Source organism: Cynocephalus volans, chromosome 1 (genome assembly GCF_027409185.1).
Source record: "Cynocephalus volans isolate mCynVol1 chromosome 1, mCynVol1.pri, whole genome shotgun sequence".
NCBI lineage: Eukaryota > Metazoa > Chordata > Mammalia > Dermoptera > Cynocephalidae > Cynocephalus > Cynocephalus volans.
In genome coordinates, this window is record NC_084460.1 from 22,936,321 (window position 1) to 22,949,529 (window position 13,209).

The following is a 13,209-nucleotide window of genomic DNA, read 5'->3' on the forward strand; positions in this document are numbered from 1 at the left end:
TTTGGTCTTGCTCCTTTTTCCAAGTGTGGACTCTCACACAATTTATTCTTTTTTTGTTTTTTGTGGGGGGTTTTTTTGGTGGCTGGTCAGTACGGGGACTTATACAATTTTCAAAGCTCTTCTACTAGTATAATTATTGATCTATTCGAGTTTCCATCTTCATGACTTTTAGTATGCATTTTGCCAGGAAATCATAAATATTTCCCCTAGGTTTTCAAATTTGTTGCCAGATAGATGCAGTCTCTAGTTCTTTACATATCTCTGTCACCTGTTAGCCTAAAAACACTGGTTCTCAGAGTACGGGTTCTGACCAGCACCAGCAGCGTCACCTGGCAATGTTAGAAATTCAAAATATCAGAAGAAACTCAGGGGAGGGGCCCAGTAACCTGTGCTGTTAACTAGCCTTGCAGAGGATTCTGATGTGGCTCAAGGTGAGAGAATCACCAGCTTAAAAGGTAAAGCAGGGGTCCTCAGTCTACCCATACATGAGAAACACCCACAAAATAAAAGAGAACCCCCCTCCATCACTCACCAGATCATCCCTTCAAACAGGTTGTGGATAATGAGATGTGACTGGGTTACAATAATCAGTAACGTTACATGGGTCCATCCAAACTGAAAAAGAAGAAAAACTCTACCTATCAAGTTTACCTGGACAGCAACCTCAAAGAACAGCTAATACCACACAGAAAATTGCTGAGAAACAAGTAGGAAAAATATCTGCTTTTGTACCTGACCTACTGGAAGTAAAAAGGTACAGAACAGGCTTCTGGAAGTAGCACTTTGTCCCGCTAGTGAGTCCTTCCATACTCTGAAAACCCAGGTACTTTTCATTTTCTTAATATTAATTCAGCACTTGGAACACTTATAGAGACATTCTCAACCTGAGGCAGGAAATGACTGGTACCAAGTGATGTACCAGGCAGGATATCTATGGGCAAGGTCTGATGCTTCAGCCTGAGGCTTACCTGAAGCCCACCTTCAGGGTCCTAGTGTTAAGTAACTTACTGGGTCTAAGTTGATGTAAAGCTGCCAGACTGTGATATTATGATATATATTTTTTGGTTTTCATCCACAGTTCCTGACTCGTAACTCCCATAGTCCTTGTTATTTCCTAAGTGACTACAGCAATAAGCATATCTTTTGCTAAAGTATTTAGCCTTTTGTCCTTGGTTCCTGAAGATGCTTCAAAACAGGTTCTGAGAGATAAAGTTGAAAAACACTCTTTTGTTATAATTTGGGGTGCTTTAGTCTTCCCATGCAGGCCTCAGAATCTTTCTCTCTGACCTGCTCCTTTTTCTCCCCAAGGCAGGCCATAGAAACTAAAAATATACTCTAATCTTCCCCTGTCTTTCTGCCTCTACCTGCCTTGTCTGACTGTAGGTCATAAGACCCCCATTTCAGGAGGGGTCTTGCCCCATGCCCAGGAGGAAGAATGCTGCATAGACAGGTCAAGAAGAATCTGAACAGACAGGCCTTGCTGGGATTCTCCACTCAGTTTACTAGTATTGGATCATACCCTTTTTGTCCAATCACATTTCTACATGGTTGCCCATGCTACAATCACACCTACCCAATGAAGCCTCCATGAAAGGCCCAAGAGGATAGGGTACAGAGAGTTCCTGGACAGCTGAACTCATTCATGGAGGCTTGCAGGAAGGTGAACAGGAACTCATCCATGTGCCACAAGGGTGGTGCACCCCAACTCCACAGGAACAAAAGTTCCTGTGCGTGGGCCCTTCCAGACCTCACCCTATGTAGCTCTTCATCTGGCTATTTGTATCCTTTAAAATATTCTTTATAATAAACCAGTAAAGGCAAGTGCTTCCCTGAGTTTTGTGAGCTGCTCTAGCAAATTAAAGCTAAAGAGAAAGATACAACAATCACAATAGTACATTGAACTTTCAAAAGGAGAGAAAAGAACTGAGGTTACCAGAGGTGGGAAAGGGGGAGGGGGGAGTAAGGGAGGAATCGATAAAGGGCCATGAAAAATGATAACACTGTGTAATACTGAATATACTAATTATGCTGATTTGAGCATCACATATTACACATATGTATTGATATGCAACTCTGTACCCCACAGATATGTACAATTATGTTTCAAATAAAAATAATAATAAATAATTAAAGCTAAAGAGGGTGGCATGGGAACCCCGACTTGAAGTCAGTCAGTCAGAATTTCTGGAGGCCCAGACTTGCAACTGGTGTCTGAAGTGAAGTGGGGGCAGTCTTGGGGACTGAGTCCTCAACCTGTGGGATCTGATGCTATCTCCAGGTAGGCAGCATCAGAACTGATTAGAAGACAACCAGCTAGTGTCTGCTGCAGAACTGATTGCTTGTTTGCTGGTGGGGAGAAATCCCTACACATCTGATGTCAGAAGCACATAGTGAGAGTATTGTGGGAAAAACTGAATTTGTTTTTTCCAAACCCAAACCTAAATTGGCACTCTTCCTTCATTCTCTAGGTTCTAGGTACATACAGAACACACCACATTCTAGAGTGTTGATTTATCACAGAAAGCATTAAAGGCCTTTTGAGTTTCTGCAGAACTTCATTTAAACCAAGAATCCTGACACACACACACCTATTTCTCTTACCATGTAGAACTGCAGTCGGTAATGCTTCTTGACCAGACTCAGTACAAACATGCAGAATCCTAGTTGGAGAAGGGAGGTGGAGAAAGGGTAAAATGAATCACATTCTACATTTATCTTTGTCCTAGTCAATTCCTTTAGCTGTGTTAAGTGGACCTTTGGCTAATTTCTTTGCAGCAGTTAACCAGGGCATAAATTCAAAGCCCAGGGGAGAAAAACTAGTTATCCAGATAAGCAGTCAGAAGGAAAAAATGACTTATTCATGACAATAAAAGGCAATATTTTTTTTTCTTTTTCTTTGGCATTGCCTTTAAAGACAAATAAGGCAATATTTTACCACCTTGCAGACCACACTCAATTTAGGACACTGTTCACCAGATAGAAATGTTTTGTTCCTAGAGCAGGGCCCAGCAAACAATGGTCAGGCCAGCTGCCTATTTTTATAAATAAAGTTTTACTGGAACACAGTTACACCCATTTGTTTACATATTGTCTATAACTGCTTTCATGGTACAACGGGAGAACTAAGTAGTTGCAACAGAGAGCCCGTAATCCCCAAAACCTAAAATATTTACTACCTAGACCTTTAAGAAAAAGTTTGTCAACTCTTTTACTAGAGAATAGGGCTCGGAGAGAAGGGACCCATTTGATAAGGGGTCAAGAGCACCCTTGCATGTCTCTTACAACAACCTAGATAGTGGCAAAAAATGTCTGCAGCTTCCGTTCTCCAGGAAGGAAAGGAACCTTTACCCACAGGTGCACTGGGCCCCTCAAAAGCAGTACTTCCCAGCTGTTCCAGACCCCTGACCTCCCCTTGTCGGGGGCTGCTTTCAGGGACAGAGGCATGCTCTCTAAATATCCTCAATGGCAGCAAACCCCTTGGCAGTGGATTTTATAATAGCCAGGTGTTACTCACAAAGCCAAATACTTCCATCAAGCTGATCAAAAATAGGTCAGAACAAATTTCTCATGTGCCTCAAACTGGCTTTGAAGGCAAGTATGGAAACTACTACCATTATTAGAATTAACATAGAGTCTTAACTGAGTTTACATTAACTACTTTACTGTTTGTCAAGTTTTAATGTATCTGATTTAACCCTCACAACAACCCTGCAGTTTTAGTTCTAGATTTCAAAAGAGCTGAGTCCCAGAAAGTTTAAGTTTCTAGCCCTTCTAAGGTTGCAGTCTTTTTAAACTCAAATGCAGTAAAAATTTCCACCACATTGCAATGTCTTTCAAGGCAGTACGCACTAAGCTGACTCCTCTATAGATAGTCAGTTCCTGGATGATTTCTGTTTTGGTCACACTGCAGAATCGTTGCTGACAAGAGAGTCAGGACAGGACCAGACTCTGCTGTCCACCAGGCAGGTGGCACAGCCTGCAGTCCCCCACAACCCCCTCAGTCTCCTTTTCTCTTAGTAAGGAGCTGCTACAGCTCAAGATAGGACAGAGCCATGAGCTCTGCAAGGTCAGAATTAATGTCACAGAACTTTAACCAAGAAATTCCCCAACTCCTACTCTACAGACATACAAAAACAATACAGACACAAGAACTGGTGAAGCACTTAACACGTACCTATCAGATAGAGAGTAAAGGAAATGAACCGGTGGTATTTACTGAGAATCCTCAAAGGCTCTTCCCTCTGGACCAGAGTGAAGAAGTAATCTGTCACTGTCTCGCCATAGAAGAAATAGTTCACACACAGTAGAAAATACCTGTAAATAGAGACAGGTCAGTGCCACGGGGAGCACGTGCCACCTCTCCTTCACAGTGGGCAGTCAGGCAGCCCCAAGAAGTCAGGGAACAACAAGCCCCACCCTCAAGACCCCAGCCAGGTAGCAATGGGATGAGCAGACCACGATCCCTGTTCTCTGATGACATTGCAGGTGAGAATTTATCTAGAAACTTGGGGCAGCTTTCATCCACTCTCCATTTATCACAAATTTGGGGCTCAATTTTTGCCCCTTTCATAGCATTCCATACCTAGCTGAAGAACACTGAACCATTAAGAAGACTCTCCAATGCACCTCAGCCTGCCTCCCCAGTCTTGTTCCCACTCTTCCCCACAGGCAGCCTCCACTCCTATCAAAATGGTTCTCTACGGCTTTGCCACCATCTGCTTTGCTCCTGCCCTTTCCCTGCCTGAAGCATCTTCTTTGCTGATCCATTTTTTCACTTGTTGCTGAGATACCATTTTCTTCATTAAACCTTGCATGACCTAACATGATATCTGCCTCTTCCACATTTAATTCTATAGCAAGTTGTATTGCTCATTTCACTAAGCAATTAATTATGCTCCATATTCCTTTCTGAACCCTGGCTCTGACACACAAAGTTTGTGCTAATGACACACTAGCATTAAGTCTTCCCTTGTTTATATCCTCTCTCCTCAACCGGAGTTGCGTGAGGGGAGAAGCGATGGCTCATGTCCCTTTGCAGCTTTCATGGTGCTTCTGAGTATGGGACCATGCAGCCACCACTCTAAAACCTCAGCAAGAAGAGTGATCTTCTCTTTCACGGTTTTTGTTTTTTTAATTGTGAAGTTCAAAAACTCTCATATTATTATTATTTTCTATTACATGAAAAAAACTTCCTTTGGAATGTGACCACAACCAGGAGTCAGACCTCCTGAGTATGTTAACAAAATTCAAAACACTGCTTTCCTGCTATAGAAGAGCCACCCAGGTGGCAATCACAAGTCCATCCAGAGGCTGGGAAGCAGCCTGTACTGTTGAGTGATGGGGAAGTTTGTTGGGAAAAGTGTGTCCAGCCTATGTCTGAATACGTCAGCTCCCTTGGCCATGACCAAGTTGCTGAGGAACAAAACACTGCTCACCAGCCCACTACTCTAAGTCATGGAACAATCCCTGGGTCCCAGCACAGTGGGTAAGTACGATTTGTATTTGCCCCCAAGTCTTCTCAGGACTGTGCAGTGCTCTGCTCAAATGTCACTACCTGAGAACATTATGGCCAATAATGCAAAGATTTTCAGATCAGGAAGGGGTCTCGGAAATTACCTGCACTACAGGCTTTTATTTTGTCTTTTCTTTAAAGGAGCTGAGGCCTTTCCTGGGATGGGGAGAAAGCAGAGTTTCTCCGGAGGAGCGCAGATCCTGTGCATTCAGTCTCACTCTTGCTTACTCTGGCATCCAAAGCATCTCTAAAGAACCAGGGCTCCAACACCACAGTTTGGAAATCACTAAGTCACAGCTTTATCTTAGAGACAAGGAAACCAGGTTCCAGAGACAGCAACACCAGCACCAGAATCTGATAACTCCCAGAAGACTCTAGTGGGATGCTGGATACCACAGCATGAACAATATATTGATCTAGAAAAAGGGGGGCCATTGTGCAGAGCCTAAGGAATCCAAACATCAAGGCAAACTCAGTCACAGATGTAGCTGATATGATTTCTTCTGAGGAAGATTCCAGACTTCTAGTAACTAAAAGGCCTATGAAACACATAGGTCTCAAATGTGCTATGGGAGCCTGTGACGATCACTCTGCCTCCCATCCACATCGCCGTAAATACCTGCCACAAAACAAATTCCATGAAGGGCCCCTGTGGGGCCAGAGAGCTTACCAGCTGAGGGTCCTGAACCAGGGCAGGTCATAGGAATGGTAGACATTGTAGCCAATAGTGATTATTTCGTGGAAACATTTAATCTGAACACACAACACCTGCAGGACACAAAAGAATTAGAACACTTGCTGATGCCCCAATTCTTATGACCTTTGGTAAAAGAAACCAACAGGTCACAGGCCTTCAAGAAAAATCATTTATATTTAAGAAAAATGTCGCTCCTGCAATGATTCTGCTCTCCTCCTCCTTTCTCTCTCACATCATCCCACATGGCAGTGCAGCCCTTTATGTCACAGGGAGTAGATCCAATTTCTCACAATAAAATACACACTCTGAGGTTTCAATTAACTTTTATTCTAGAACCTCCCAGGACTCAACCAATCCTTTCCTCTTTTGACTTTGAATACAAATACTTGAAAAGCTCCAACTGCTTTGCTCAGCATTCAGCTGTGAGTAGTCTGACCCTGTCCATGACAATGGGAGAACAGAGAGCAGCTCTCAGATGGGGATTTAATGAAAGCTCTAAGCCCATGAGTGAAGCCCCAGGACAACAAGAAATAAAATCAGGAGTCATACAAAGACATTGCCAGAATCACAGTTGAATCAAACAGCTGGAGTTTTAAAAGTGAAGAGACATCTTTAACCACAAATAACTGCTATATGCCATCGACCTTCCCTCCAGTTGGAAAGAAGTCACAGATGTCCTAAGGCAGAAGTGTTCTAAGGACCCCGGATCCCCATCAGTTCCCATAACAACCCAACATCTGGCACTTAAGACTACCAGTCCTGCAGGAAAAACTGAAGGCAAAACTAAAATAGTATGCAAATGGCACTTACAATCATCATTAAAACCATTGGTCCCATGTAAATGATGATGAAGAAAAATGCGATCATGGCCAAGGTCAGGATGCCTCTCACCCACCAGTTCTTCCATCTAGGTTAGAGAGTAGGGGAAGGAGAAAACACCAGTTAAGAGTCCAGAAGAAACCAAAGCACAAACCCAAGGGGTATGGCTCTTCCTGGAATCTGAAGGCCCTAAATTCAGTTCTTTCCAGAGCACCTCCATCACCCTGACAGAGGCACTAGCCACGTGCTGGCACCAATGCCTTACCCACAACCAAACTCAGCAGGTGTTCCAAGCCTACAGAAAAATACACCCAGCTTACGTCTTAAGGAAAGTATTAGGCGGGAGGATGGGAGGAAGGAAGGAAGGCGGGGGGAGAAAGAAAAGAAAAGAAAAAGAACTAACCCAAGGGAAATGTAGTGCCCTCTGCTTCTGCAACTACTTGGATGGTTTTCTATGGCCACCTCTATCTGAAGAAAAAACTGAACATCTTTCCTGCAGCAGGATCCTACCTTGCACTGCCCTCACATCATTACAGTGATGATGATGATAATACTAAGCAATGATAATATCAGTTACCACAATTATATGCAAGGCATTTATAAGGAAGTTATATATACGAATATTATTTATTCAGCCCTCAACACAACTAGCTTTTACAGATGAGGAAATGGAGGCACAGGTTTCACAGCTGGCAATGGTGAAGCTGTGATTTGAATCCAGACGTCTGGCTCCAGAATCCACATCTTTAACCACTGCACACTACAGCCTCTCATAGGGACAGCTGGAAGGCACACACAGGAACACTCTGAGATAATGCTTTATAGCTGGTGTTAAAAGGGCTAGGTTCTCAAGATCCAAAAATGTTAACCCTAGATTCACCTAAGTTGAGATGTTTCCCAGTTCTTCCTGGAAAATTTAAGGGATTGTTCACAATGAATGTATGTGGAAGGAGGAAAAGTAAACTTTGAACTAGAAACATGCGCTTCTCAGTGAAAAGCAGCCTGCCCATTAGTCACAAACACAAGCATGATCTCCCATCTCACACTGTCAGACACCTCGCCCACCCCTATTTTCTTTTGTCCACATTATTTCTCCTCTTTGGACTGCAACCACCCAGCCCAGCCTAGAGCACCCTTCCAGGGCCAGGTCCTTTCAGGCTGGGTTGCCCTCCCTCCTGTAGGGAAAGACCCACTGTAGGGAAAGTGAAAATAAATGATCAGGATCCCTCGAGGGGTTCAAAATCTTGCCAAGCATTTGATATAAATATGCATATGTGCCCAGGTGTTCCTTGGTTATTGTCTAATGTAATTGCATATGAGTGCCCAGGCATCCTGGGTTATCAGACTTAAGTATAAAGGACTGACGGCTCTGATCCACAGTGTTCCCCACCCCCGGAATGCCCAGGGGGGTTACGGGGAGGCCACTACTGCTGCTGGAGGCTGTTGCTGCTTGAGGAAGCTGAGGACTGAGCTCCTGTTGTCTGCCAACAGTTCCTGGGATCTCTCCCAATTACCTAGCTCATGGACCTGTATGTGAGTGGTCTAGTGACCCAGCCCAGCATGTGAGAGGTCTGGTGACCCAGTCTGTACAACGGGTTTGAAGGATGTGAGCCCTAGCCCAATACCCACTGTACTCACAGTCACTGCGAAGCACTAGATTATACTCAGTGGAGCCTTGGGCAGAGGCAGGAGGGCCTGCCCCACACTCCCTAATGGAAATAGGCTCAGCCCAGAAGACCAGGCTCTCTGAGGGCTCTGGGTCTTCCATGGCATTTGGACTGGTGCAAGGCCCCCAGCAAGCACCTGCATCATTAAGCCAGGTTACCTTGAAGACAATTTGGAAAAGGCCCTATTGAGAACCTCTGGGGTATCGTCTGAAGCGGCTGGCGGGGGAGCAGGTTCCACTCGGCTCTCGCTGTCCGACGCAGTCTCTCCATCTACCCTTGCTTCTGACTCCGACTCCTAGACAGCAGAAACACAGAAGAGGAAAAAGGCAAAAATGCTGAGTAGACTATTGAGAAGTGTATCCTGTCATGGGAGATCTGTGGGAAAAGACCCCAAACAGGACCTGAGGACCTGGCACAGTCAGGTGACAGAACAGATGGGACTATCAGCAATCCAGACATTGTTCTGATAGGTTCCAAAGTGGCCATGCTCAGCTGAAACAGAGGTGTGCATCTGTACTGCATACAATCTGCTTGATCCCCCTTGCCTGGAAGAAGAGGGGTCAGAGGCTCAGTCCAGAAGAGGGAGAAACAGCTCCTCAGTATCCAAAGAACACAAAAAGGAGGTCGTGCCTGCTTTTACTGGGGTTTATCCCGAAGTCTGCCTTTGTGCAGGTATACCAGGCTTATCCTACATTTATATAAGGGTTGGGCTGTAGGCACCCAGGAAGACCCATCCGCCTCTGCAAACCCCTCTCCACCAACACCTGAATGGCACAGGGCACTGCCCCTGCCCTGCCACAGCACATTGTGGACTCAGAGCCACCAGGGCAGTCGATGGCACTGACCAGGCTCTCTCAGGGAGAAGCTAGGTGTGTAGACGATTGCCTCCATGGACCAGTTAATGACAACACACCCCAAAGTCCAGAGTATTACTTCCAGACTTCACAAGAGCATGCTGCACAGCTTACTGGAGTCAGTGCTTGAGCCAGGAACGGTGCGCCTCCATCTATTCCCCACCACTAGGCCCCAGGCGTCAGCAGACCCTGCAATGTCACTCACACAGAGCTGCCATCCAGGTCACAGCCACAAAGGAAACACCTACAGGAACCCCTCCTCCCAGCCTGGGAGAGGGGACCAGAACCACACCAGCAACAAGCTCTTTACCCAAAGTACCAAAGAACAGGCTACTACTCAAATCTTTTATTTTTTAGAGGAATTTAGAATAGTTGCTGTGAGAAGAGGCAGAAGAGAAATCATATTACTTTTAGACTGTGTAACAATACAACTCAGAATTGGTAGAGCCCCTCACGGTTTAAAGAGCATTTCCTGAACCTGTGAGCTTCCAAGCAGTACTGGGAGGAAAGGAGGAATTCAGAAAAAGCCCTATTTACAAATAAGAAATGGGCTTTGGGAAGTTAAATGTCTGGCCCAACATCTCATATTAACCCACATCTTCTGACTTCAATGTGTTCATCCCATTAAATTTCCTTTTATTTAAGCATCTTGGAATCCATTTTATTCTTCAGTAAGATATCCGGAACAAAGTAAACTAGAAATGGCAAGAGGATGTTTCACCACATCTTCAAAGATTTTGTCCTATATGTGTGCAAACACAGAAACAGTCACATACCTTTTAAAGCTGAACTAACAATTTGAATTTCCTGGACAACTAACAAACACATGAAACTGAACACTATTTTCACATGTTTATTGGCCATCTGGACACCTTCTTTTGCGAAATATCTTGTCAAGTCACTGGCCAGTTTTCCTACTGGGTTTTCTGCCTTGCTTTTTATTGACCTGGAGTTTTTCATGCGTTCCAGATTTAAGGACTTTGTGTTACTAATGTTCTCCCAGCCTTCTCTAACACCCTCAACCACCCCTGCCCCAGGCAAGTTTAGACATTCCAGTCATTTGCTCTCCTGGCACTGGACCTTCTCCCTCTCAAGCATAGCCATAATGGGAACTTAGTGGGAGGTTTTTGTAATTGTCTGACCATAGCTCCCTAAAGACAGGATCATGACATCTTGCTGTCATTAAATTCCCATGCCTGGCACACAGCAAAATACTTACTAATGGATGGAAAGGAGGAGGAGGAGAGGAATTAACTCCAGGTGTAGTGAAGAGATATACATCCCCTGCACTCATGGAGACAGCTATTTCTAAATTAATTTACAACTGTGATAAGATCACAGAATTGAGGGCCTCAACTAGTATGGATTGCTGATACAAGAGACAGCTGGTTTTGGCAAAAGACCTCTAGGCATGAGCTTGTCATTAGGGTCCAAGGGAAAGAGCCACAGCTTCTGATGATGGGGTGCTGCTCCTTACTCTGCCACAGCCAAGCCAGGTGGCTCTGAACAAGTCACCCAAGTGCCTCTGTACTTCATACTCTGTTCCCACCTTATAAAAGGGGGCCAGTAAGGGTCCACCTTACTTGTGGGTATTCCCTGAAGAAATATAACCAAACTCTCACCCAGAGCTGTGTCCTACTCCACTGCCCTGAGAGGTTCTGAAAAGCGGCAACAAGAATTATCCCTCTCCGGTTAGACTGAATGAAGACCGAAGCATTCAGAACTGCTTTCCATTCTTTTTTAATACTGAAATGCACATCCCAACAGCCACCACCCATAACATAAGGTAAGGATTCTATGATTAGGTAGCTCTGACCTCTAAACCTCAGGGCTTCAAAATGCAAGCACCTGGGCCCCACCCAGGCCTCCCACTGATGCGCTCCAGGAGCATCTAGAAGTCACAGGGACCGAGCTGGCACACAGCAAGTGAGAGGGTACACACTTCAACAGGCACATGGTTATTTTTAACTTATCCATCCTGTTGTCAAGGAGACTCACAAAGGCTGCTGCTTCCCTAGGTGGGGAGGGGCAGGAATGAAGCCCAGGCAGGGTCCTGCAGGGAGAGGGGGCACACAGTTCCCGCCCTGTGCTAAGAGTCTCCCTGGACCTTCCAGGTCCCTTTTGTAAACCACTAGCCCAGCACAGCATCCTGCAATACTGCCAAACCTGACTCCTCTCCCTCCTTGTAAGAAGGGGTGAAGTGAAAAGAGGTATTGGGAGGCAGAAAGTAGTAAAAGGAGATATCACAATGACATTGTGATTGTTGTTATTGCCAAGACTTCCCGGTGACTGGGATGAACAACTAAGAAACGACGTAAACACCCTAAAGGAAAAAGCCTGAAAGAGATTAACATTCTAGGTGTTTCCTGCCATTAAGCTGGTAACTTCAGGTTCCCTGGGCCTCACCTTAGGCCCACTGAATACACATCCTAGAGCCTGTAGCTGAAGGCATGCTCTGAGCAGGAGACCAGCACCTACAGGGCCGAACAGGTGGAAAGGGTAAATCCCTGAGAGGGGAAAGGCCACAGCCCATTGTGACGAGGTAGATTGATTTAGCTTATGCCATTTTTACTGTGTGAAAAGTGTTCTTGTTTGAAAGCCCCCCAACACCTGTGGTAAAAATTAAAGGTTAAAAATTGTCCTATACTTAGAAAAATTCTAAGTTCTGCCTGCCTTTGCTATTTCCCGCCTATGCTGTCCCTGAATGATAACACCAAGAGCTGTATCCGGATGTATCTAGACAACCTGAGGAAACCACCCTGTTAAAATTTTTGCCGTCCCTACGTGATTAACTGGCTTCTTTTAGTTTCTGTTATCAGCTTGCGCTAGGCCTCCCCAAACCCCCTCCTCATGCCAGGAGGGTATGTGTGTGTGTATGTATGTATGTAACTATATGATAACTGTAAGTGTGTGACTATATGATTTTTTGCCTGTGTGACTATGTGCCTTTAAAAGACGCCTTAAACTTAAACTCAGGGCTACTTCCTTCCAAGGCTTTCTTGGAGGAACAGTCACTGGTCGGCCAATAAAAACCCCCTTTTAAATTCTCAATTAGGTGTTCTGGTTCCTTTTCTGTGCAGCAGCCTCACACCACCATGAAGACAGAGACAGAGGGGGCAAGTCAGCCAGCCCCCGGCTCCTGATCCCCAGCCCCCAGGTGTGGATATCTCAAGAGAATGGGCCAAGGGAACAGAAACCTAGGAAAACCTGGAGACCTGAGGTTTTCTGGCTCCTCCCCAGACCACAGACAAAGGCCTTCTGCTTGGGAAATGGTTAGTGACTCCTGGGTCAAGGCATGAGTGCTGGCAGCAGCTTCCACAGTGGGCCTGGAAGGAAGAGGGGACCTGGAACCCAAGTTCCTGTCCAGAAGAAACTGAGCACGTTCATCAGTTTGCTCCTCTGGGGGATGGCAAAACAGAGAGATGTCACAAAAAAGTGTCTGCAGGAGCAAGCAACAGCCAGTCCAGGAAAGCAGGGCCCTGGGCTGGCTCTGATGCTCATTACACTCAGCACAAGCCCATTCTCTAGTCTTCACAGTGGGGAAAGGACTCCCTATCTCAGATGGTTGCTGTGACGATCGTGTGGGAAAGCAAAATATTTCAGCCCAAAATATACTTCTTTGATATATTTCAAAATGGCTGATTCAGGGAGACTAGTCTG

At 45.2% G+C, this 13,209-nt stretch overlaps 1 protein-coding gene across 1 annotated transcript in view; it reads right to left on the bottom strand.

Annotated features, from left to right (window-relative positions):
• The window catches only part of CDS2 (CDP-diacylglycerol synthase 2), a 59,275-nt gene that overhangs the window by 8,944 nt on the left and 37,122 nt on the right, over positions 1-13,209 (bottom strand). Inside the window, exons 2-7 of the mRNA XM_063095028.1 lie at positions 8,854-8,990; positions 7,020-7,116; positions 6,183-6,280; positions 4,175-4,314; positions 2,602-2,660; positions 533-615 (exon numbers count right to left, since the gene is read on the bottom strand). Of these exons, the coding sequence (XP_062951098.1) occupies positions 533-615; positions 2,602-2,660; positions 4,175-4,314; positions 6,183-6,280; positions 7,020-7,116; positions 8,854-8,990 (614 nt within the window). The remainder of the gene's footprint in view (positions 1-532; positions 616-2,601; positions 2,661-4,174; positions 4,315-6,182; positions 6,281-7,019; positions 7,117-8,853; positions 8,991-13,209) is intronic.